Source organism: Rhinatrema bivittatum, chromosome 4 (assembly GCF_901001135.1).
Source record: "Rhinatrema bivittatum chromosome 4, aRhiBiv1.1, whole genome shotgun sequence".
In the NCBI taxonomy this organism is placed as follows: domain Eukaryota; kingdom Metazoa; phylum Chordata; class Amphibia; order Gymnophiona; family Rhinatrematidae; genus Rhinatrema; species Rhinatrema bivittatum.
The window spans coordinates 74,565,248-74,590,999 of record NC_042618.1 but is presented as its reverse complement, the minus strand read 5'-3'; the positions used below and the strand labels follow the sequence as shown (position 1 = coordinate 74,590,999).

The 25,752-nt window shown below is 45.7% G+C and overlaps 2 protein-coding genes across 6 annotated transcripts in view; one reads left to right on the top strand and one right to left on the bottom strand.

Moving 5' to 3' along the window:
- Positions 1-1,431, bottom strand: part of L2HGDH (L-2-hydroxyglutarate dehydrogenase) — a 42,400-nt gene extending 40,969 nt beyond the window's left edge. For both annotated transcript variants that reach the window (XM_029598360.1, XM_029598361.1), the window contains exon 1: positions 1,301-1,431. In XM_029598360.1, the coding sequence (XP_029454220.1) occupies positions 1,301-1,398 (98 nt within the window). In that variant the 5' untranslated portion in view covers positions 1,399-1,431. The remainder of the gene's footprint in view (positions 1-1,300) is intronic.
- On the top strand, positions 1,430-25,752 carry DMAC2L (distal membrane arm assembly complex 2 like). Of its 4 annotated transcripts, XM_029598362.1 has the most exons (6): positions 1,444-1,562; positions 2,970-3,166; positions 11,012-11,121; positions 22,494-22,702; positions 23,822-23,993; positions 25,055-25,752. In XM_029598362.1, exons 2-6 carry the CDS (start codon positions 3,164-3,166, stop codon positions 25,167-25,169), a joined length of 609 nt encoding a protein of 202 aa, XP_029454222.1. In that variant the 5' UTR covers positions 1,444-1,562; positions 2,970-3,163; the 3' UTR covers positions 25,170-25,752. The 4 variants fall into 4 exon arrangements, with proteins under 4 accessions (XP_029454223.1, XP_029454222.1, XP_029454224.1 ...); XM_029598363.1 differs by lacking the exon at positions 2,970-3,166 and having other exon boundaries at positions 1,430-1,562; XM_029598364.1 differs by lacking the exons at positions 1,444-1,562; positions 2,970-3,166 and adding an exon at positions 1,595-1,709.

The following is a 25,752-nucleotide window of genomic DNA, read 5'->3' as shown; positions in this document are numbered from 1 at the left end:
GAACACAGAGTCTTTATGTATTTATTAATTTACAGGTATTCATATAATGTCCCTTCCTATATTTTTAGATCAGGGCAGTTTACAAAAATAAAAATATTCAAATCAGTACTTCTACATGCAGATCCCATTTTAAACAAGGCATTAGCTATTACACCCCATTGTAGACAGATGTGTACACTTAACTTGTGTTTATGCTCATAAATCATATTTTGTGTGCTAAGCAGGTCTTTGTGCACACACTTTCAGGTTAGTGTGGTTTTTTAACTCCAGATGCATTAGAGTGCATTAGCTTATTGTATTAGGAGTTAACTTTTTTTTTTTTTTTTTTTTTTAGCACACGTGTAAAGTTCAGCACAGTTTTTAACTCACATTTTACAGCATGAGAGCCATAGTGGAGAGAGCTTTCACAAGCCACTGTCCAGTCAGCCTTTTTTTTTTTTTTTTTTTAACAGACCCTTAAGCACACCTCCAGTCCTTCCTTTTTTGGCTTAGGACTCTGAAAGGGTACCAACACCATACAGGGTAATACACACACACATACAATGTATGAAAGCATGCTCATGTGACATTTCTTTACATCCATTACCTATATAATGGCTTCTATGTAAATGAAATACAAACTTTCAACTCTGCTTACTGATCTTTGGCCATCACCCATATCCTGTTTCATCTCACATTTTGTGATACCTTTTATTGGAGCAACAAATGAATACTCATAAATAGTACAATACAAAAACTTAAAAAAAAAACAACAAAAAACATAGGTCCCTCCTTCGATGTGACTTAGTCATTTGAAATATGCCCTTTCGTACTGCAACACTCATTTACAAACTGGATGTGGTAAACTGTAATTTTTCCTGTGCAGATTTTTTTTTAAGTTCCCTAGTGAAAGGATTGAGGCCAGTTTTCAGTACTAATGTGCAAATCTGTCCCTAGTGCTTAACACTGAGCACTAGGGACTCAAAGTCAGTTATAAGCTCATGTGATTTCTTACTCTTGCAAAAGAATCACACTGCAGGTTCTCAACAATCAGTTAGCTCTAGAATATTAAATAACACCGCTGATACATAGATTGCAGTCGAAGCATTGTAGGCAGGACTGATTTACGGAAACCCCAATGAGTTTTCCATCAGTTACACTGCTACCATTCAGTCTTTCAACTCGATGTGTATTAGAGCGCGCATGGGAGGTGACTGCATGCGGGCATCTACACCACACGTACAGGGCAAAACCCCGGGCTCTGAGTAAAGTAAAAGCACCGTGTGCGGGGCACAAACCGGGTCTCGGCGGCCAGGCTCACCTGTAGGGCCGCCCCCCGGCAGCCCGTCTCCTACTGCAGCTGAGGAGCCTGGAAGGGCTCGAAGCCCACAGCGCACAGACAGAACCTAACCTCAGCATGGCGGCCTTCGCTCCCGCCCCCTGACAGCGTCTCAGGTGCCAACAGCCAATGGGAGCGCGCAGAAGCGCTGGGTCAGAGGCCGAGGCGGAAGTGGCTGCCGTGGCTCGGCGGAGGCAGATGAGTACAGCTGTTGGGCCTGAGGGGCGCCTTTTCCTTCTCTCGGGTAACAGCTCCGGTTCCTTCCCCCTGTATAGAGCAGGGAACGTGCCGCTGGGTTGCAGCCCGGAACTCACCCGTTAGTGTAAATAGCAGTAGAAGTAAGGCTGTAAGAGAGGTGTTCAAAAGAGAGCAGAACGAGTAAGCTGTAGGGGTAGGTTTTGAAGATCTCAGATTGTGCACCGCTGTCGTGTAGTATGTGACATATTATACAGGAATATAGTCACTGATAGTAGATGTAACCCGTCCCGGGAAGCAGGCTGCACTGGGATGGGGCAATAAACATAAAGGGGCCGAGAGCACTGTTTAACCTGCAGTTGGACGTGGGTTATGTAGGCGCAACCTAATCTCTTTATGCATTAGGGGGATTAACGCCCCCACAACACTTGGATGCCGGCGAAACTAATAGCACTTATCACATGCAAATGCTTGTTGATGAGGCTGTTAGTTTCTCAACCGAAATGCAAAAAAAAAGTGCGTCCAAAACGCACAGTTTTGCGCTAAAAAATGAATGCCTGCCTAGAGCAGGCGTTACATTTCTGAGGACGCCCAAAAGTTCCGAAATGCAAAAAAAAAAGTGTTCAAAATGCACAGTTTTGCGCTCAGAAATTAATGCCTGCCTAGAGCAGGCGTTAAATTTGGGAGGATGCCCAAAAGTTGTATAGAAATGCAGAAAATACTGCTTTTTCTCTACATTCTCTGACTTAATATAATTGCGATATTAAGTGGGAGGAACCAAAGATTAAAAAAAAAAGTTTTTTAAAAAGTGCCAGTGGTCACGTTTACAAAACGGACAGACAGTTAAGCATCTGTTTCCCAAACCTGTGGCTGTGCACCAATTAGGAAAACGGACGCCGATAAATTCAGCATCTGTTTTCCTAATTTGTGGACGGCCACTGACAGCTGACCACTTGCGGGCTTCTGCTGTCAAGGAGGTGCTAGGGGTACACAATCGACCCAAGCGCCTCCTTGACAATGTGATCACTAATTTAAATATTGCATGGTGCCCCCAGTAGAGGTTCCTGGGGGTGCGCTAGGAAAGTGGGCTCTGAATGCTCAGCGCCCGCTTTCAGCATTCATTTTTTGCATTGGCCCCTTATTGTCTCTTTGGGGTTGGAACCCTGGCTGGCTGTTCCTGCAATCTTGTTTTCCCAGGGCGTGGATTCTTTTAATGGGCAGGAAGAGTTAACTTTAAGGATCCCAAGTGCTAAGGCTAACTTTCCTTCCATTATCCTTGGGAGAGGGGGGTATGCATCCTTGCTGTGGGTGCCAAAATAAATACTCTGGAATCAGTTGGTTAGTGTCCTAAAACAAAGTACTGTATAAATACTGGTGATATATGGCACAACAAATTAATCTTCAGCACCACAGAATTCCATTTGCATTACAATCTTTCTTCCCTTTGTCTGTGCAGGGGTATCTGGTACCAGGGTAGGAAAACATCCATCTTCCAGGGCATGGAAGATTGAAGTTCCCAGATGAACAGGGGATCTTTGTGTGAGCAGGAAAATGCCTCCAGAACTGGCAAAAAAGTCCAATTCTCTCTCTCTTCCCAGGGGGTGAAGATGCCGGATGGGTGTCCTCAGTGATTGTTGATTTCTATTGTTCATGGTTAGCAGCTCTTCTGATATTTCTCTGGTTTCTTACTCTTGCTGGATCCCTGATGGGAGGGATCCCATGAAGCAGGCAGCTCTCTCTGCTCCAGACAGGATTGGAGGGGCAGTCAAAACCTTCCTCCAGGATCTCAAAACTCAAGTGCTTTTCTCCTTCAACAGAAGTTAACACGGAGTTCCTCCTTGTGGTGGATCACCACCTCCTCGTTGAGGGTATAGAAGGAAAGGTCTCCCCTAACTTACACAGCCCCAGAAACTGGGATCCCCATTCCCTGAGTCCAGGCGGAGTGCAGAGTCTCACAAGGTGCTTACCACTAAAAAAATTATAAAGCCCGAAAATTAACCTAGAGGAAAATCCTGGCCAACTAGTGAGTAGACTGGATAAGGAAAACCCTCCCAACTCTGGTAAGTCTCCCCAGGACTTGCCTGGTCCTCTGGTCCTGAAAAAATCAAAACAAGAAAATTCCTCACTACCTCCTATCTACTAGCAAACCATAAGGGACTGCCTCCAGACTCTCTGGAGAAGGCTGCTTAAGAAAACTGTCAAGGGGGATGGCCATTCCAGACCTCTCAAAGGGAGGGGCTGTATTTGAGTGGAAACCTCCCCCATTCCTCTTCACTCAGGCCAATCTCCACAAGTGGGTTATGCACTTCTACCAGCAGATGGAGACAAAGTAAAAGCTAACGTCATGGGTATATAGCCCTGCCCTGACATCAGCCCGTCAGTATTCTCCGTTTCCAACAGATGGAGATGCATTTCCCTACTGGGGATTGCCTATTTAAAAAAAAAAAAAAAAAAAAAAGTACAGTTTGTGGAGTAGACGAACAACTGAATAGCAATGCTTACCTCTTGAGGTGATACCGTTGGGTCCCTCCCCCAGTTGGGAGCCTTGAGTCCAGTAGTCTTTTTTTCTGGCATGGACTTAAAAAAAAAAAAGCGGTTGCAAGGCCGAGAGAGGCTCAGTGGTGAAGGCTTTTGCCCTCTCTCTCCGTAGCTGGAGACTCATTCCTGTTCACAGTCAAAGAAGGCTGAGCTCAGGTAAAGAAAAGAAAAAAAAAGTTTTAGTGAGCCTCTCCTTGTTCTTTCCAGGTCTTCCTTCTCAGTGTTGGTGTTCAGCATCTCCCACTCACGTCTCTAGGGAGTTTAGTGAGCTGCACTAAACTCCCTAGAGTTTAGTGCAGACTCATTGGGTACTGCAGCCTTTGCTAGGCCCCGCTTCCAGGCTTCCTTTTTGCTGGCTGCATGGTAGGCCGTGGCAGTTCCTTCTCGCGTTTTATATGTGTGACGGTGTGCGCATGCATGTCTCCTTGTGCACTAAGTTCCACGTTTCCTGTTGTGCGCATATTTATGTGGCCTATCGGTGTGCGTGCTTTGAAGAATACCTGATCACGTATTGTGTGTGTTTGCGTGTAGCTGTGCATGTAGTTATATGCATACCTGGCCGCGTAGCTGACCGCTGAGTGTTTATTAAGTGCGTATCTTACTAAGGCGAGCATTAACCGACACCATGGGGTCGGCGTCTAAGAAGGCTAATCACTTAGCAGTTTGTGCTGCATACCATATAAGGGCAATACAGCTGAAGCTTTCTGTGAGCCAGTGTCGGCACTGCCTGAATCCTTGAGGTGATTTTCCCCCTACTGATTTTGCTAATGCTGGTCCATCCCCTTGGGCTGGAGGCGACATAATAAGGGTGTCCCCTTCTTCGGTTGATCCACTCTCAGAGATGTCCTCAGTAGTCTCACTCACAGGATGTCAGGCTTGGGCCTATAGGGCCTGGTATGGACCCATCCTCCTTTTCCTTGGTGGAGTTTTTCCAGGGACTACAGACCTTTCTGCAGGGTCATTCTGTAGAGATGGAGTGCCTCCTAAATCGGGGTTGCATGCTTAGGGCCCTCCTTGTCTACCACCACGTGCAAATGCCGTGGCACAATGATCCCTGACGGCGTTTGAGTGGATGTGGATCAAGATGACACTGATGATGATTTGGGTTGCTCCCTTCTTCAGAAAGGAGAAGTTCCCCCGGATTTAGAACCACATAGAACTCTTCTTAGTTTCTTTCATAGAGATGAGTTGCTGGATCTGATTACTCAGACTCTGAAGATGCTTGGGGTGGTTGGGAGAGACTCTTCGGGTGTTCAGAAGAAGAATCCCATATTGGTCACCCTACACAAGGCTTCATGTTTCTTTCCACTCCTAGATGCGATTCAAGAGTTGATTGATCTTGAATGGTGTGCGCCAGAGGTGAGTTTTAAAGGAGGGCGTGCCTTGGGAGGTTTATATCCCTTGGATCCGCAGGCAAGAGAGCAGTTGCGTTTCCCAAAGGTGGATGCGTCGGTGTGTTCTGTCACTAAGAGAACCACCCTACCAGTTGAAGGAGGGGTAGCTCTAAAGAATGCTCAGGATAGAAGGATTGAAGAGATCCTTAAGCAAGCCTTTGAAGCCAAGGTGATGAATTTGCAAATTTCCATTTGTTCCTTGGTGGCTCGAGCTACTCTGAATCTCTCTCAGGAGTCTGGGAGAATAGTTTTTTTATGGCAGAGCAGTAAGTGAACCGGGGCGGCCTTCTTAGTTTATGTGGGCTGTGACCTTGTTCGCATTGCAGCCAGAAGGGTTGCTTCCATAATAGCGGCTAGACATCAGCTGTAGCTGCGCAATTGGTTGGCAGTCCAGTCTCACAAAACTGCCCTTCAAGGGTTCTCTTTTGATTGGCAGTGAGTTGGAGAAATTGGCAAATAAATGGGGGGAAGCCCAAGTCCTTTGTTTGCTGGAGGATAAGAAGCTGGCTTCACGGCCTTTTCAGGCAAGTGGTCACTCTCAAGATTTCAGGCGATTTCATCCTTATAGAGGAGCTTCCTTTCAGAGACCCTGTTCCTTCGGTAGGTCTCAGTCCTTTCGCCCTAGAAGGCCTCAGAAGGATGCGGGCTCTGGGAGTGGAGCCTCTTGATCTTCCCATTGAAGAGCTGTGGACTCACCTGCTGGTGCAGGAGATAGGCTATCGCTTATCTCGCTTTTATCAGAGATGGGTCCAGATCACATCGGACCAATAGGTCCTGGAAATGATTCGGGATGGCTATGCTCTAGAATTTCTTCGCATTCCTCTGAATGCTTTTATGATCTCTCTGTGCAACTCCCCTCAGAAGAAGGTAGCAGTGGAAACTATATTGCAAAGACTATTGGACCTGAAGGCTGTAATTCCTGTTCCCGAATTGCAACAAAATACAGGTTGCTATTCCATCTATTTTGTCATACCCAAGAAAGAGGGGTCCTTTTGACCCATTCTAGATCTCAAAGGAGTCAATCGTCATTTGCAGGTCACTCATTTCCGAATGGAGACTGTATGCCCTGTAATAATGACGGTACAATCAGGGGAATACCTCACATCTCTAGATCTGATGGAAGCATATCTGCATATTCCCATTCATCAGTGACATCAACAGTTCCTAAGGTTTTCCATTCTGGGACGTCATTACCTGTTTCAGGCCTTGTCTTTCGAGCTGCTCACTGCACCCAGGACCTTCTCCAAGGTCATGGTGGTAGTAAGGGCAGCCTTGCGCAAGGACAGGATCCTAGTTCACCCATATCTGGATGACTGGTTGATTCGAGCCAAGAGCATGACTAGAAGTCACTGGGCTATCTCTCTTTGCTGCAGGATCTAGACTGGGTGGTGAACTTGGCCAAGAGCAACTTACAGCCATCTCAGTCGCTGGAGTACTCTGCATTTGTTTCGATACGAAGCAGAACAGAGTATTTCTACCAGAGAGTTAGATTCAGAAGTTGATTGCTCAATTTCAAATCCTGAGAAGAACTATTCACCTGACAGTGAGGTCTTGTCTTCAGGTCTTGAGTTTGATGGCCACATTGGAGGTTGTCCCCTGGGCGAGGGTGCACATGCAGCCTCTTTAACACATGTTGCTTTCCTACTGGAGTCCACAGTCATAGGACTACGTGGTGAGGCTTCTCTTACTATTGGAGGTGATCATCCAATTGCAGTAGTGATTATAGGCAGATCATCTCTAAAAGGGTCTTTCCTTGGAGATACCAGATTGCTTAGTGCTCACGATGGATGTGAGTCTCCTAGGTTGGGATGCTCCCTGTCAGGAGTTAATGGTGCAAGGTCGCTGGAATGCGAAGGAACGACAGTGGAGCATCAATTGATTGGAAGCACGTGCAGTACGGCTGGCGTTTCACCGAGCGTCTAGAGGCTCAGGCAGACTGGATAATGTCGGAAAATGCAACTACAGTGGTCTACATCAATTGTCAGGGCTGCACCAGAAGTCAACAGGTGTTGAAGGAGATAGATATGCTCATGATATGGGCAGAGCAACATCTGCTAGACATATTTGCCTCCCACATTCCGTAAAGGAGAATGTAAGGGCTGACTTTCTCAACAGGAAGATCTTGGACTCAAGAGAGTGGGAGTTAGCAGACAAAGCCTTTCAGTTCATAGTGGAGTGCTGGGGCTGCCCATACCTAGACTTGCTGGTGACTTCAGACAACGCAAAAGTTCCACGGTTTTTCAGTCGCAGACGGGATCCGAAAGCACTGGGCATCAATGATCTAGTACAATCGTAGCCGCATGGCAGCCTGCTGTATGTCTTCCTGCCCTGGCCTCTGATAGGCAGGATTGTTTGGAAGATAGCAAGTCAGGCTCTGGATTGGCCCCGGAGGCTGTGGTATGCTGATCTGCAGAGTCTGCTGGTAGGCAGTCCCGTCAGACTGCCTCTGTGGAAGGAACTGTTGTGGTAGGGACCCATTCTTTACGAAGATCTGGGTTGATTTTTGTCTTACGATTTGGCCCTTGAGAGGGCTGTTATTTCCACTTTGCTTAGGAACAGGAAATGTTTTATGTCTCTGGCCTATATGAGAGTTTGGAGAGTTTTAAGGCCTGGTGTATGGAGCGAGGCTCTCAGCTTCTCAAAGTAGATAGTCCATTGATTTTGGAATTTTTTGGAAGGATTGCATAAAGGTCTGGCCCTTAACACCTTGAAGGTTCAAGTGGCAGCCATTGCTTGTTATAGTGGGTGAGTCAATGGTGGGCCTCTGTCTTCCCATCCCAATGTGTCTCGGTTTGTGAAGGGAGTTAAGCATCTTTGTTCTCTCTTGCTGGTGCCTCTATGGAACCTTAATCTGGTACTGAATTTCTTGGCGGATCTGACTTTTCAACCATTATGTAGCCTTTCTTGTGGCTGCTTACTTTGAAGATAGTTTTTCTAGTGGTAATTTGTTCTGCACGTTGGGTTTCCGAGCTGCAGACTCTTTCTTGCCATGAGCCTTTTCTGCGTATGACTCCAGGAGCAGTACAGCTTTGGACTGTACTTTCTTTTTTGCCAAAAGTGGTTTCAGTGTTTCATTTAAATCAATCCATTTCCCTGTCCACATTGGAAAGGGACAGAGATGAAAGTGAGTATCATCTGTTGCATACCTTGGATGTCAAGCATCATTTGCTGCAGGTGTTGGACATTACTAAATCTATCCGTAAGTCTGATTGCCTGTTTGTGCTCCATGGTGGCGGTAAACAGGGTAAACTAGTGACCCGGATAACTATAGCCCATTGGGTTAAGGAAGTCATCATGGCTGCTTGTGTGGATGCCAAGCTTCCATTGCAGAAGCAGATTAGACTGCATTCCACGAGAGCTCAGGCAATATTGTGGGTAGAAATGTGATTATTATCTTCTGCTGAGATTTGCCGAGCAGTGATGTAGTCATCATTACATACTTTTCCAAGCATTACTGCTTGGATGTTCAGGCTCGGGAGGATGCTGCATTTGTGCAGGCGATGTTGACTGGACGGCGGGCAGCCTCCCACCCTGTTTGGGTGTAGCTTTGGTACATCCCACTTGTGGAGATTGACCTGCTTGAGTGCAGAGGAAGAAGAAATTACTTCTTACCTGATAATTTCCTTTCCTCTAATGAAGGCATGCCAATCCTTGACCTGCCCTCGGCTGCCGATTTTTGCCTTTGGTTTGTCCTTTAGATGTGGATATTGCAGAGTTTGTACTTGCTGTTTGTTTGAAGACTGGAAAGTGGCTTAACTAGCCTCTCAGTTTAGTGAATGTTAATTCTGTTGTCTGAGCTCAGAGTTCCGTATTGGTTGGAAGTAAGAGTAGTTGATTATTAATAATCATTTTCAAGTATTTTCAGTTTGTCTGCAGTTTGGCTTTTCCAGATAATACTGGCAGGCTCTTGTCAGGGCAGGGCTATATATCTGTGATGTCAGCTTTTACTCCATCTCCATCTGCTGGTAGTGGTGCATAACCCGTTTGTGAGGACTGGCCTGCCATCAATAGAGGAAAGGAAATTATCAGGTAAGTAGTAATTTCTCCTTCACTAACCTATACTCTTACTAAGGGTTCATCCAAGCTTAATGGTAACAGAACTGGGTGTCTGTTACTCAGAAAAAAGACCAATTGGTCCATCCAATATGCCCAATTATTCCTGTCTGTATTGCAAAGATGTATCCCAGCTGCCAACAATAGAAGCTCCTTATCCAAATCATTTTTTATTTTCTCCCTCATTAGTTCTCTACCATTCTGGGTAACAGAGCATTACAACCCTATTCTTAATCCAACACCCAGATCCTCTCCCATGTTTTACCCCCAAGCTTTTTAACAGCCTACACAGCTGCCGAAACTAGTGGTGCTATTCCTCGAACATTGGCTGATTAGGTCCTATGACCTTGTTGGATGATACCAGGCCACCACCAGTTTGACTGCTTGGACCTGGTTTTATGGGGACTTGTAGTCTGCTTGTACCAACCCAGCTATTCTGTGGCTTCCGGTGTTACTAGGTCAATGTTTCCCAACTCTCTCCTGGAGGCACACCTAACCAGTCAGATTTTCAGGATATCCATAATTAATATCTACGAGATAGATTTGCATACATTGGTGACCCAGGGTATGCAAATTTATTTGATGCACATTCATTGTGGCAATCCTGAAAACTTAACTGGCTAGGAGTGCCTCCAGGGAGGTATATATAAATAGATCTCATGCATATTCATTCTGGTAATCCCGAAAACCAGACAGTGTTGTGGCTGTCAAAGATTGAGTTTGGGGACCCCTGCCCTAGGGATTGAAGAGTGAATTATTTGCAATATTGCAGCCTCCAAACACTGTTCCTAGCCTTTGCATCTGCCCCGAGCACGCTTGAATTCTGTCCTGGTACTGCTGCTCTCCACCTTTGATGGGAGATAATTCTGTGCATCTGCTGGCCTCTCATTAAAAAAGTATTTTCCCTTGTTTATATTTGTGCTCGACTTTTAGGGTGCAATTTTCAAATAGCAAACTATGTGAGAGCTTTTAACGTGTGGACTTTATGCAGATTTTCAAACAGAAATGACTCATGGTTTTCCTTTGAAAATTAGCAGCTGCAAAGTACGCTGGTTAAAAGCATCAACATACTTGCTTGCTACTTACGTGAGTAACTGAGCAGGGGAGGGGGGGGGGGTGGCAGATAGTGAATGTAGAGTTGAAAATTTAATGCATGCACGCTATTTTCCTTTTTGAACTTAAACGCCCACAGAAACTCCTCTTAATGGAGTTAAGCCTGTGCACTGTAGAACCCAAGTGTATTTTTAACCACATTTGAGGAGAGAATTTTTCAGTCAGGCCTCTCTTACCTGAATAAATACTTTTGCAAACTGCCTGTGATTCCAAAGAGCTCCATCAGTGTTTGGATGTAACAACTTAAACAAATACTGTGATTTGAATGAATGTAAATAGCAGCACTGGTTAGCATGCGTCTTTAAAGCTAGTTCCTGAAATTCTCATTTTCAGTGTTTTGTGTTCACAGAGAGGACAGGTGAACGACTGACACGTTGTAATCAGTGTTCTCTCGTTTCAGGAATCCGTGATGCTGTTTGCAAGGTTTGCGCAGCCGGTGCTCAGTGTGCAGAAACCATCTGCAGGGGGATGCCGGCATTTTTGGGCATGGCTGAATGCTGTTTTTAACAAGTAAGAAAGCCTCGACCAGAATCGGCACTCTCCCAGTGTTCAGATGGAAATGTTTTTGTTTCTGGTTTCAGGCCTCCATTTAGAGTTACAGTACTGCCAATTTTGTTAAGGAAAGAATACAAAAATACACAAATGGAAACAAAATACCTTTTAGAAAGTTTTTAAGTGTAGTATAAAATAATTCCCTTCTATTTCTCTTTTACAAGCAAAATTTGATAACATCCCCCATCTCTTAGTGCAGACACTGGGTGGGTGAAAGAGTCACAGCGAGCATAAGGATCCCTATCTATGTCCTTCACTATCAGTGTGGGAGGCCTAAGCAGCAAGGGCTTCAGTTTCTACAAATTGTGCTGAGCAGTGAAAAAATTACAATGTCAGAGCTACAGGGGAAATAGTGAAAGCTTGACTTGAGGTAACTTTCTTTCTAGCAACGTGTTATGGGACCATAAAATAACATAAATCATTGATGGCATGTTTTATTATCTGCAGTTATGCCCTGCAGACTTCACTTTGTGACGGTTGTACTGGTCACTTGTGTCTGTGGCAGAAGGCTGGAAGTGGAGCTTCCCTCCTCGGTGATCAGTTCTGTCTTCCTTTCTCTCTCTCTTCCCCCCCCCCCCCCCTTGCTAGTGCAGTTTACTGCTTACTGTGGTAATATCAAATAGAATAATCAGAGACTAGAAATGCCACCTTGCATTAGGATGTAAGTTAAAACCCAGGACTGATCAAACATGGGTTCTGCCATGTTTAGGGGGGAGAGTGCAACTGGACAACAATGAACTGCTCCCTGGGGATTTCAGGCTGATGATTGTTGAGGGCTCCTCTAGCTTCTGAAGTTAGGGCTTGTATATGACTGGCTTTCTAATTTTCTTTTGTTTGATGCTACCCATCATATAGTTTTGCTCTAATTGTATTAGGAGTGTGGGAATCCAAGGTTGTACTTCATAGCAGTTACTGAACCAGAGTTGCACTCTTACACCACCACATTTCTAAAATCTAATGCAACTCATCCTTCAGCTTCAAGGCTAAAGGAATCTATAGCTGCAAGGGTTCACCACTACTAGAAATGTTACAGGATATGCTAGAGGTCTACAGAATCATGAAAAGACTTGAATGGGTAAATGTGAAATAGTTATTTTCTCTTTCAGATAATACAAGGACTAAGGGGGGCATTCTATGAAGTTAGCAAGTAGCACATTTAAAACAAATTGAAGAAAATACTTTTTCATTCAACGTACAATTAAGCTCTGGAATTTGTTGCCAGAGGGTGTGTTTAAGGTAGCTAGTGTAGCTGGGTTTAAAAAAGGATAGGATAAGTTCCTGGAGGAGAAGTCCATAAACTGCTTTAATCAATAGGGAATAGCCACTGCTTGTTGCTGGCATTAGTAGCATGGGATTTATTTAATGTTTGGGTACTTGCCAGGTACTTGTGACTTGGATTGGCCACTATTGGAGACAGGTTATTGGGCTTGATGGTCCCTTGGTCTGACCCAGTATGGTATATATTTTATGTTCTTATGTTCTCAGTCTTCCCCGAACCCGACCAGGATCCCAGAGCCCATGCAGGTAGACCACTTCAGCATTTCTCTGGAGGAAAAAACAGAGGAGGCGGTGACATAACCTCTGTCTCTATTGTGCTGACCAGGGGCACTTTGCAGCACATTGCCCGACAAGGCCGGGAAATGCCAGGACTTAGGGCTGTTGGGAGAGGCCACCCTACATTGACCCATCTCCTCTCCCCAAATTCTAATCCCAGTTTGTCTCTTCATTGAAAATACCCAGATCCATGTGCAAGCCTTTCAGGATACGGGTGCAGCCAGCAACTTCATTGCGGAGGAACTTGCACGTCATTACAGTATTTCTACTGAACAGATGGTGACTGTGCTCACCATTTTATCAAGCTTGGGGGAGCCCTTGCCTGGCCAAGTCACCTTGTCTACCATTGCCGCTGCAGATGCAAACTGGCCTGCTCCATTAGGAGCAGATCTGCCTTTTTGTTCTGTCAAAAGCTGTGAATGAAATTATCTTGGGTTTGCCATGGTTAAGGGAGCATCAGCTGCATATCAACTGGGGCACCCTGCTGATCTCCAGATGGGGCCGTACCTGCAGGGCCGGTGCAAGGGGATTGGGTGCCCTAGTCACCTTCTGCCTTGCACCCGGCCCCGACTTCTACTGAGTGTGTGGTTTTCTGGACTGCGAGCAGGTTGGCTGCTGCTCACTGCCCACCGAATCTCCATTCCTCTTTGCCGATGTTCGCAGCCCCACATGGCTCATGCCCCCTAATGGTCGGCACCCTAGGCCCAGCCCTAGTTTGCTTAGTGCTTCTGTGGCCCTGCCTACCTGCCAGGAGCGCTGCCTATCCACGGTTCATCCAGCGACCCCTCTAGCCTGAACAACCGTTCTGGGGCTGCCCAGCCTGTCTTTGTAATACTCAGTCCACACATACATCTTTTGTAAAAAAACAGGCCAAATCTCTTCCACCACACTATACCTATAATTGCCCCATCGATCTCTTCCTGGGGAAGATGCCTCCCAGAGGGAGGGTTTACCTGCTTCCGCCCTGGACACAGAAGCATTGTCACAGTACATCCAAGAGAATTTGGAGAGGGGGTTCATTCACCCGTCTTTGTCCTCTGCAGGGGCTGGATTTTTTTTCGTGGGGGGAAAAAGGGACAAGTCTCTCTGCCCTTGTATCAACTACTATGGACTCAATGCTATTACTAAAAAGAATTGTTACGCCTTACCACTCATCACGAAGCTCTTCAACTGCCTCAAGGGCACGCAGATTTTCATCAAGCTTGTCTTGATGAAAATCAGGTTGTATGTCCAGGTTGTATGTCCAGGTTGTATGTCCAGTGGGCATACAACCTGATCTGGGTCAGAGAGGGTGAAGAATGGAGACAGCCTTCACTACTAGAGATGGGCACTACTAGTATCTGATGATGCCCTTTGGCTTGTGCAATGACCTGGCAGTCTTCCAGTTCATGGTTAATGAGATTATCTGGGACTTCCTCCACTCTCTTGTAGTCGTGAACCTTGATGACATCCTTGTCTTCTCCAAGACCCTGAAGCAGCATTGGCAACATGTGAAGTAAGTCCTTCAATGACTCTGCGAGCGCCATTTCTACGCAAAGTTAAAGAAATGTTCATTTGAGCAGCAGGGGCTGCCATTCCTTGGATACATTATTTCTTAAATGGGGCTTAGGATAGACCTGAACAAATTAAGGGCCGGTAGGCCTCAAGGCTCTGCAATGGTTCCTAGGGTTTGCAAATTATTACCGGCAGTTTGTCCATGGCTATTCTTCTCTGGCTGCACCACTCACCGCCCTTACAACAAAGGGCGCTGATACCTGAAATTGGAATGAAGAGACCATCCAGGCATTCAAAAGACTTAAGCAGGAATTCACCCGAGACCCCTGTCTATACCACTGGACCCTGTCTGACCATTTGTACTGGAGGTAGATACCTCCGCGCTCGGAGTGGGGGCTATCTTCTTACAGCACAATAACCAGGGAACGCTGGTGATTTGTTCCTACTTTTCTAAGAAATTCTTTCAGCAGAATGGAACTACACCATTGGTGACTGCGAGTTGCTGGCTGTCAAATTAGCACTTGAAGAATGGCGACACTTAGTAGAGGGAGCCAGATATCCTGTGACTGCCTACTGACCATAATGATTTGGAGTACCTGTTACAAACTCAGCAGCTGAACCCTCGGAAAGCTTGGTGGTCCTTGTTCTTCAACATGTTTGACTTCAAGTTTTGTTACCGTGCAGCAGAGAAAAACCAAGGGGCCTATGCCCTGTCCTGTTTTGACACTTAAGCCTTCCCAGAGCCGCTCTAGCATATCATCGATCCGGCACAGATCTGGTAGCAGCTAAAGTGCGGGGCCCACCTGGGAAGACAGTGGTTCCACAACGCCTGCGTGAACAAGTATTGCATTGGGCTCACGACTCTCGCCTGGTGGGCCACTCAGGTGTCGCCAGGACTCTAGAGCTTGTCTTTCAACATTACTGGTGGTTTCAGATGAAGCAAGATGTGAAGTGTTACATAGACTCTTGCCCAGTATGCGCTGCAACCAAAAGCTCTTGTGTTCGACCCTGGGGGATGTTACAACTGTTACCAGCCCCAAAGAACCCTGGCTCCGGATCCAAAATCATAAATAGGAAGTCATCAGCAAATAAGGACATCTTATAGTCTGTCTCCCCAACTTTTATTCCCTGAATTTGAGGATTACTTCTAATCTTCCCTGCAAAAGCTCCAATGAAAAGGCAAACAGCAAGTATCTCTATACTTGTCTGAGATAACTGCAAGGTCTACTCCCTTCTGATTATTTTCAAAACCTTCCTCCATAACAGACTTATCCAAATCATTTAATTCTTCATAAAACAGACTGAATCGTTGGCTAATATCCCCTGTATCATACAGGAATTTGCCTATTTGGTCTTTCATCTTAGTAATGCGATTTTGCATTAGCCTCTCCTTCAAACGCCTTATCAGAAGCCTGCCTGCTTTTTCTTTGGCCTTATAGTTCCTTCTTTCTCCTTTTTTCTTCCAGCTGGGATTCTGGTGCCATAAACCTTCATTCCCAGCTGCCATCCCAGAGACCGGCTCTCACCATGATTCCCTTCCTGCTCGGGCTGTGACGCTGCCTCTGCAGCATCTTAAACCCCAGCTGACTTAGGTTGGAAATCAAAGTAGGGACCCTCCACATGCCACTTGACCAGCCCATAGCCTGCATTTAATATTTCTTTATTATAGGCTAATTACACTAAACCTGTGACATGAAGAATCCTTAGAAGGAGATTGTACGTGAGCTGCTCAGAAAACCTGAAATGCACAGTGTACAATAAAACAAACTAGTTTGGAAACCCTGAAAGCAGAGAAGGACACTGCAGCAATTTCAGCTCTCTGTTTGGTATCTTCCAGCTTTCACAATCTTAGCACTTTGTAGCTAGGGGGACTTTTCTCGGTATCTTATCTGTGCTATAATCTCTAAGCCCTGCATCTTCCCTAATACAGGCTTTCATTTTTTCAGGCACCTCCAGTTCAAGTTCCTCATGAGGTCTCTGAGACCTGTTCTTACATACAGTTGGTTATTTATATGGAGTCGTACCAGGGCAGTTTATGAGAGCAGCTGGACAAAGTAGACTGGACAGTACATAGTCAAAGCAATGATGGCTAGATAGTGCTTATTATGTGAGGAGAATAGTTATGGGAGTGCTACATAGATTTAAAGAGTCTTTAGCCTGGATGGGGAAGTGAGGACCGAGTGAGCATTTTAGTTGTTTGGAGGCAGTTTGCCCCACACAGAGGGAAGGGATAGTTGATGGGAAGATATAAAAGAACATGTAATCTCTTACAAGAGGTTAATTTCCTGAAGTAAAGAATGTGCATCCTTTTGCCTGTTCATGTGTGGACTGATTCTGTGAACAGTCCTTTCAGCATGAAATTTGTACCATGGGAAATTTAGTTTATAAGTTCAACTACATTATAGGAAATACAGAACATGTTGGCAGATTAAAAAATCCATCCAGTCTGCCCATCCATATCTCCTGCTTAGTTTAGCATTCTTCCTCTCCCTCAGAGCTTGTCCCATGTTTTCTTGAATTCTTATGCTGTCCTTGTCTTCACTACCTCCACAGGGAAGTTGTTCCATGGAACCACTACCTTTTCTATAAAGAAATATTTCCTGAGGAGGAAGTGATGTCTTTGGACAAGATGGCTGCCTAAGCTTTTAGCTCCTAACCTGAATCCATAAATATTTTTTCTCCTCAGTAGTACTGAGTACTCAGTTTGCCATAACTGAGCCAGAGTAGGTTCTTTCCTGGGTTGAGATGGCTACACAGAAGAAAAAAGTGTAATTGAAGCACTTTTTGTTTGCGGCATTGGCAACAGAATGAGTGGTGGGCTCAGGCGAAGAAGTGGAAATGGAAGCCACAGAGACAGAGGTTGGCCCAGTCTAGGCTGAGAGATTCTCAGATGGAGCCCCCAACCTGAGTCGAATTTCAAAATTTGTCTAAAGAACTGTGCTCCGATATTGGCTGTCTAAAGCAAGAGATTGTAGAGACTGTGGCCGAGATGAGGTGTAATATTGTAGACTTGGGGTGCAAGGTGGAGGAGTCTGAGTCATGGCTAGATGAGCAGGCTTCGGATATAAATTATTGGTAGAAGATACATGACAAGCTAGCGCTGGATAATGAAGAATGCTCGGATAGAGGATAGAGAAAATAGGTCCCACAGGGCCAATTTGCACTTTAGAGGAATCCTGGAGAGGACCAAATTTGGGGACCATTTTTAGATTGTGAGCAACATATGCATGGCCATTCTGCAAGTGGGCGAGGTCAAGGCTGAAGTACCAGCAATTAAGTTGGAGAGAGTACACAGAGCGCTGGGCTCACCACCTTCTACTTTACTGAGGGATATTATCGCCTGCTTTCACAGCTGTCTTTAATAAAAAGAATGACAAATCAGGCGAGAAAATCTGACACGATCACGTGACAAGGCCATGAGATTGATATATTTCAGGATCTGGCTGCTTCTATTATTTGCAAAAGAAGGGAGATCCGGGAAATTGTGGCGCGGCTAAGAGACAGCAATGTTAAATATGGGTAGCTGTTCGCATTTGGTTTGAGTTTTAGCATCAGTGGGGTGATATCTTGCATCATAGAAACATAGAAATGATGGCAGAAAAGGACCAACAGTCCATCCAGTCTGCCCAGCAAACTTATGGTAGTTTCTGCCATGCCATACAAGTCACCCCCATACTTATCAGTTTCCAAGACCATCAAAGTTAGGGTCCTTGTTGGTTGCTGTTTGAGTCCAATTCTCTGTCACCTCTTTCCGTTGAAGCAGCGAGCAATGTTGGAGTTGCATCAAGAGTTTCAGGCTTATTGGTTAAGGGTAGAAACAGCCGCATCAGCAAGTTATCCCTAAGCTTATTTATTTTCCTTATTGGTTGCTGTCTGAATCTAATTCCTCTTTTCCCCCTGCCGTTGAAATAGAGAGTGTTGCGACCGTCACGTCACGATGGCTTCACTCCGCCTACCTTTCCTTTCTTGTGGCTCCTCCTGCTCTTGATGGACGCCTGGCTGCCGCAGCATCCGCCTGCTGTCCTCTCCGGCATCCCCGGACCGGCTTGGGCACTGCCTCCTGCCATGTTCTCCAGGTACCTTAGGGCACATGCGCCGCGCAGCCCTCATTCTTATTTCCTCATTGGCGTGTTCCTCAGGTGCAACCCCCTGTGATGACGTCACGCTGCCTGGATATTTAAGCCTACTCTTTATTGCTAGCCGTTGAGTTAGCAAGAGTGATCTTACGGATGGGATTCGCTCTCCGTACCCAGCTACTCTGCCTTCCAACTCCCATTGGACTCTTTCTGCTAACGGGGTACCTGCTCCTCGGGGGCCTCTTTGCTTCTTTCAGATCGCTGTCAGGTAACCGGTACTCGCTCCTCGAGGGCCCATGTTCCCTGACCCGCTGCCTGCATCTATCTCCTCTTCTACTTGGAAGAATTCGCTACAAAAACCATCAGTGAGTACTACTATCATCCACTGTTCCAGAGTCTGTTTCTTTCTGCTACTGGAGAAGTGAGAGGGACCTGTCGCATTGAGAGGGTGGGATAGAGACAGATGAAATGAACAACTAGGGACAGAGAGAAGGAGTATCTCTGAGACAGAGTGTGATGATCAGAGCCCCCCTTTCCTATCCTAGAAGTAATGTAACTGGGAGCTCCCTGGCTCTTACATCACCCAGGGCTAAGCATGACTCAGAGTCGCCACTCTCTTCCCTGAGAAATGGTATGGCTAGGAGGTGCTTGCTCCCACTTCCCACCCTTAGTTTAGTGTAACCCAGCCATGCCTTCTTCCAACCTCCCTCATTTGAGAAAATCCCAGCCCAAACATCCTTTCCTCTGTAGTGCATACCAGTTGCATTGGCCTACTCTTGTTTATTGTCAGTCACTCATTCTATGGAAATGTTCGGTATGGTAAGCATTAGCTCTACATATTTTGCTCCAGGAGATGCAAGTTAAAGGATGCTGATCTCCAAACTAGTGCTGAACAAATCCAGTATTAGTGTCACCTGGGGGTCTCTTCTGTTTTGACTCAATAAGAGATTTCTTATAGTTAGAGGGGTTACCTATCAACATGCCTTCAGCTATAGCAATGGCCAGCAGCAACGACTTTGTAGAGACATTGGATTCTGGCTCTGTAAAATAACCTATATAAAGTTAATAAAAGAGACGTTTTATGTTGAGCAGTAGACATGTTCACTGCGGCTTGGGCAGATGTCTCTCTTCCCTAATTTACTTATCTCCTGCAGAACGTTATCTACATTAAGATAGAAAAATCAGAATGGAAAATCTCTGCTAGGGTGATTAGAGAATGCCTCTTCTCTTGTACAGCAATCACAGCCCCTGCCAGCGAGTCAGGCACATTCCCCCTTCAGCTGCAGTCTTCCTCTTACTCTAGAAGTTAAAGTTCTCATCTCTTGGTGTGAAAGAGCTACATGAGCTCTAGGCCACAGCCTCAATAATAACTAGGATCCTGCAGGAAAGAGATCAGTAATAAAACTAATAACTCCCCAGCAAAAGAAACAAAAACGTAGAGAGCACCAAGTATAGGAAAGAAAAGAACATGTGCAAAGTGTACAATGCTGTTTGGAATCAGAATATCAAAAAGAAATGTGGGAGCCTTCATGTTTCCCTGTTGGGCAAGATTTCAGTCAGTAGACATGAGGGGGCTTTGTGGTGGAGGCATCCACATGCGTGGCATGCTGTAACCTTCTGTCTTCATTGCTGGCACGCCCCTTCCAGGGTCTAAATGCAAGTGGAAGTAGGGCTTCTCTTTTCAGGTGTTTTGATTTGACAGGTCTTTGAGTCTAACAGGTGCACTGAGTTGCCAACAGCACCCACTTCCTTCTGCGTGCAGAAGCTACTGTGTGGCTGCAGCTACTATCAGCAGAAGGAAGTAGACCATGCCAGCAGCTCAGTATCCCCATCAAATTTCATGTCCAATCCTCCCCCAAAAACAGATGCCCTAACTGTAAGTACACAGATGTTCCACCTTCAGTAGCTCAGATCCTGCAAATGTGGTCCTCTCTCCAGAAGGTAGCAACAAAACCAAAAAATAGGCCTCGGGGCCTCACGTCCTATAAGTAGCCTTCAAACTCCTCTGCCTTTTTTCTTGTTCTGGCTTTGGCAGGACTGGTAGTGGAGGCGGGTTGGGGACTTCAGTCGTATCTCAGGTTGGTATTCTGTGCTTAGGAGGAGTACAGCCATTTCTTCTCCTTTACTACCGGCTTTTGTTATGCTGGAAGTGTGTGTAGGTTGAAATGCTCTTGCCACCTCTCATCCAGGCAGGTACTTGTAGAGCCATCAGTGAGGGTGTGCTGCCATAATTGACTGTGCTGGAATGTTATGGGTATCAGTGCGACCATCACAGACAGTCTGCTGCCTTCACAGGCTGGGTAGCAGTACCACCACTGTGGAGGGCCTGCTGCCATTATGACTGCATCAGAATGCTGTGGTTAGCAGTACCACCATCCCAGAGAGTCTGCTGCCACTACTGGAACACTCTGGCTGGCAGTGCCACCATCATGGAGGGCCTGCTGCGATTACTCAGTACTCTGGAATGCTGCGGGTATCGGGGCCACCAGCACAGAGAGTCTGCTGCCACTACTGGAACACTCTGGGTGGCAGTGCCACCATCATGGAGGGCCTGCTGCGATTACTCAGTACTCTGGAATGCTGCGGGTATCGGGGCCACCAGCACAGAGAGTCTGCTGCCATTACTGGTTCACTGCAGATAGTAGTGCCACCATCATGGAGGCCCTGCTGCGTAGCAGTACAGCTATCACGGAGGACCTGTTGCCATTGCTGTTTGCACTGGAATGCTGCAGGTAACAGAGCTATCACGGAGTATTTACGATCATTTGTGACTTATCCTGCCAAGAGCCTCGTTTGCTTATTGATAATGAGCAGAAATACTCTGGATTTTTTTAGTAATACAACTTTTGCTGTAAATGAAGAAGAATCTTTTGTATGGTTACAGGTTCCTAAAAGAGCTGCAGTGATTTCTGGTGCAGCTACAAGAACAATAATTCCTTTACCAGGAGTATTGAAGCTTAACGACCCAGGGTGTGAGAGGGCAGAGTACGAAGGGAAGAAAGCGTTTGATGTTTCTGAAGCAGCACTGAACGCAGTGGGTTTTTCAGCTTCTATGGTGAAAGCTATAGTCAAATAATTAACCATGCTGCAATCATGAATTCTGTCAGGAACACCCAGATCTAAAGTAAGAAAGATTATTTCTCACTATTTGAGCAGCAGCTAATTATCTTGGAGATTGCACATATGATATTCCAGCTGCTGTTGTCATGATCCAGTACAGCATCAGTAGCAGCCTGGAGATCTTTATAGTTAAGAAAATTACCTGCAGATAGTCAAAAATACATTTGATTATTGGAGGATACGGAAAGGCCATCAGGCAGGACAGAATGTCTATTACATTTGTTTTGTTTCATTAAATTTTTGTTAATTAAAAATAATGCTAGTATATTCAGCTTGTGAAGATATCAAAAGTAAGATGGAGGAGCTGGATGTGGCCATATATAGAAAGTGAGGTTCCTTCTGCCTGTGTTTTGTTCTGTCTCCACCTGCTGGCAGGAGGACCAAATCTTAATATTTGAGATGTATTTGCTGGAATGCTGAAAAACCCAATTAGCAGGTAGGAAATTTCGCTTTTAGCTTCTAATCCTTTTTTTGTATAGGATTTGTCAAGCAGGAACTGGAGAATAGTAGGCATAATACAAGTAAACATACTTGTGACTAAAGGTGCAGCTTGGTCACAAGTGTTTCATAATAGAGGTCCTTCACCACTAGCTCTGTTACTGATGCTCTCAAACCTATACCACCTAAGCACCTCTCATTCCTGTGGAAACCCTGGAGGTTCTGTATTTCAAAGGGCTATAGCAGGGACAGGCAACTCCAGGCCTTGAGTGCCGCAAACAGGTCTTGTTTTCCGGATATCTAGAATGAATATGCATGAGATATATTTGCATAGAGTTGAAGGCAGTGCATGCAAAAGATATCTCGTGCATATTCATTCTGGATATCCTGAAAACAAGACTTGTTTATGGTATTCAGGACCCAGAGTTACCTACTCCTTGGCCATGGCACAGGCACAGAATGGTAGAAATTATCCTTACAATGACACAGTATCTACCACAATGGGTCGACAGAACAGAGAACAGTGGAGCATGCTTGTTTTCAAGGGAGAAAGCCAAGATTATCCGTCCCTGTTTTAAACTATGAACAAACCATTTTATCTTGTACAATATTGAAAAAGGACTAACCCTTTTATTTTAATATCACCAGGGTGGATTATGAACGTATAAAGGACGTTGGCCCTGACAGAGCAGCGTCTGAATGGCTTCTGCGCTGTGGGGCACGAGTGCGTTACCAGGGATTGGACAGGTGGCAGCAGGACTATAATGGACTCCCAACAGGTCCTTTAGGAAAATATAAGATCCAAGCAATTGATGCCACGGAATCCTGCATCATGCACCGGGGGTTTGATTATATAGGTAATCAGAATTGCAACCCTGCAAATTCCACCTGCTGCTAAGTTAGGAGGAGGCACCTCTCTCATAGTCAGGCAAGCCTCTGGCTATAAGATGGTGGGGGTGGAGGGAGAAGAAGCTGAGCACTTACAGTTTGGTAATTCATAGGTTCGTGCAACATCGACACGTGTAAAACGGGGTGCTCATGATTGAGCGCGCGCTCTCACACGCGCCGATCCACCTCTCCCGGGCGTCCGATTTAATATTTAAATGAGCTGCTATGGTAAAAAGGAGGCACTGGAGGAAATTGTGCGTCCCTAGCGCCTCCTCGGCATTGGCGCCCAGGAGAGAGGTGGCTGTCAGCGTGGGTTAGGAAAATGGATGCTCAATTTTATGAGTGTCCGTTTTCCTTACCTGGGCATATCCACGGGTTAGGAAAATGGATCCTAACCTGCCGGCTGGCGACATTTGTTTTTTAATTTTTTTTTCCCCGTTCTCCTTTTTTCGGTCCCTCCAACTTAATATCGCCATGATATTAAGTCGGAGTAACTACAGAAAAGCAGTAATTCTTGAGGAGCCCCTAAAGTTAACGCCTGGTGCAGGGCAGGTGTTAATTTTTGAGAGTAAAAATGTACACATCGGGCACACTTTTTTTTTTTTTTTGCATCGGGGGTAATAGCTAATAGTCTCATGAACATGAATTTACATGTGATGAGCGCTATCAGCTAAGCATGTTTTGGACGCGCGAATCTCCTTATTGCATAAGGAGTTTTGGACATGCGTCCAAAACGTGCGTCCAAGTGCATGGAAAGCCATACACTCGGCCGAGCTCGCCATATTGCATCGGCCTGAGTGACTTTGTATAAACCTGGGAGCAAGATAAAAATCTTTCAACTGACGTTTATTTAAAAGGAAAAATACATAAGCAAACAAAAGGGGAAACAATCTGATTTGGCTAGGAAGGCTTGAATTGTCCATAAAGCCTAAATATGGAGACTGGTGTGCTTTGTGCCAACATCCATGCCTTGCCCGCACAAGGCATGGATGTTGGCACAAAGTTGTGACGAACAAGGAGAGCTTCCCAGGGCTTCTACCACAGCTGGAGGGCTTTCAGCTGGCACTGACACCTCTTCTCTGTTTCAGATGGGCTCGAGCATGTTCAAGAAATAAAACTGTGCAAGTGCATCTACATAGAAGACGCCTGCCTGGAGAGGCTGAGCAAGACTGCAAATCTCCAGAGAAGCCTGCTGCACATGGAGATCATTTCCTGTGGCAACGTGACTGACAGAGGCATCATAGCACTGAACAGTCTAAAGTACGCAACTCGAGGTTACCGGTACAGGTTTCACTCACACGTGTGTGTGAGGGAGCTTCATTTAACCTTCAATAAAAGGAAAAGCGCCATACGTTTAAAAATGAGCAGAATAGATTGGTGCGAGCCTTGCTGAAGACTGGAGTATAAGGGCACCATTTACAGCAGCAGTGCGTAGCAATAATGCTTTACATGATTCTGTTGGCACTTTAAACAATAACAGGCTGATAGTGCTTCCCCTTTCTCTGGCCCAGTTTTTATTTTAATTTCCAAGAAGAACTCAGGCCTCTATTCTGTAGAATTCCAGATGTACTCCTGGGCATTATGTTTTTTCACTCCTACAAATTTGCAGAGCAGAGGCCTAGCTATTTCTGGAAAGCGTTTCATAACATGGTACTTTCACTGATCAGAAATGCATGTGAATCAGGACGTACCAAGGTGATGCAGCCTCCTGCCATGAGATGCAAGATGAGCAGCAGGGTTGCCCTGAGCTAGGGTTAGTGGTGGAGCTCTTCATTTTTCCAAAAATGGGAAGCACTATCTTTTTTGGGGGGTGTACGGGGTTGAGGCAGTTTTCTCCTCCTTTGGGCTTCCAGCTCAGTCGCAGCCAGCCTGTGCTGGCCTGCAGCACCATGAACTTTTCATTCCCAGCTCCCTACGGTTAATTCCCCTCTCATTAGTTCAGTCATTGCAGTGACAGTCCTCAACTGAGGAGCCATGCACTCATGAACCCTAAAGCCAGTCAGCACAATGACCCTGACTCCCTCCCAGCAGGGACCGTGAGCACTGCCTCCGCAGCCGACCTGGAGAGCAGAAGCCTGGGCCTGCAATTGAAAAGTACGTCCTCCACTTGGCAATGCACAGCACTTGCCCTTGAGTCACTGGACTGGCTCACACAGTTCTTTTTTATAGCTGAGAATGGCCGATGCCATCAGGGAGAGACATCTCCCAGAATATTACAGCTGAATATCATTTTTGTTACCCTTCCTGTATTATTGACAGGTGAGCAGCTGTCTGGATCCCTGTGGTATTACCGATGATGGATCTTTGCTCTTTGTTTGCAGGAACCTCGAGTATCTATTTCTGAGTAACCTTCCAGGACTGAAAGAGAAAGAAGCAACACTTGAGCTCCTCAGGAAAGCAAGTCCGTCACTGCAAATGGAGCTGGAGCTGGAATAAAAGCAGCTTTTGCCTTGATCTATCCTACGATCATAAACTACTAACCTGATGTGGTGATGTGCGGTAGCTGTATGCGAGATAACCACCCTGTGATTAACCCATTGCACAGCCCCCATCTTTATTCTCAAAATGATTTTTTATATTTTTCTTTTTTCTGTTTATTACAGAACTGGTCCTTGGTTTTCACTTTCCCTGGCGGTCAGCTCGACCCTCTTAGAGTGCTTACGCTTCTTATTGTTAATACTTATCGGTCTCTGTAAACGTGGGTAAGTTTCTGCCACTTCTGTTGAGTAGAAGCCGCCTGCCCGACATTGGCTGTGTGTCTGCTTCAGGGACCTCGGACAGATTTTTCCCATAGCCACCTTGTGGTTTCAAGGACTCTAGAACACACATATTTTCTTTCAGAATCATTCTTGTATGCGGCGCCTTTACTGTGTCGTTGATTTATCCTACAGCAGAATTGCATCCTGGCTTTGTGTGTTGTTTTTTTTTATCTAAGAAAACTGTTTGCTGAAGTGGTAATGTACACTGATAGGGCAAAGAAAAGAGGAAATGTGCTATTAAAAACACTGTTCTCCTATCA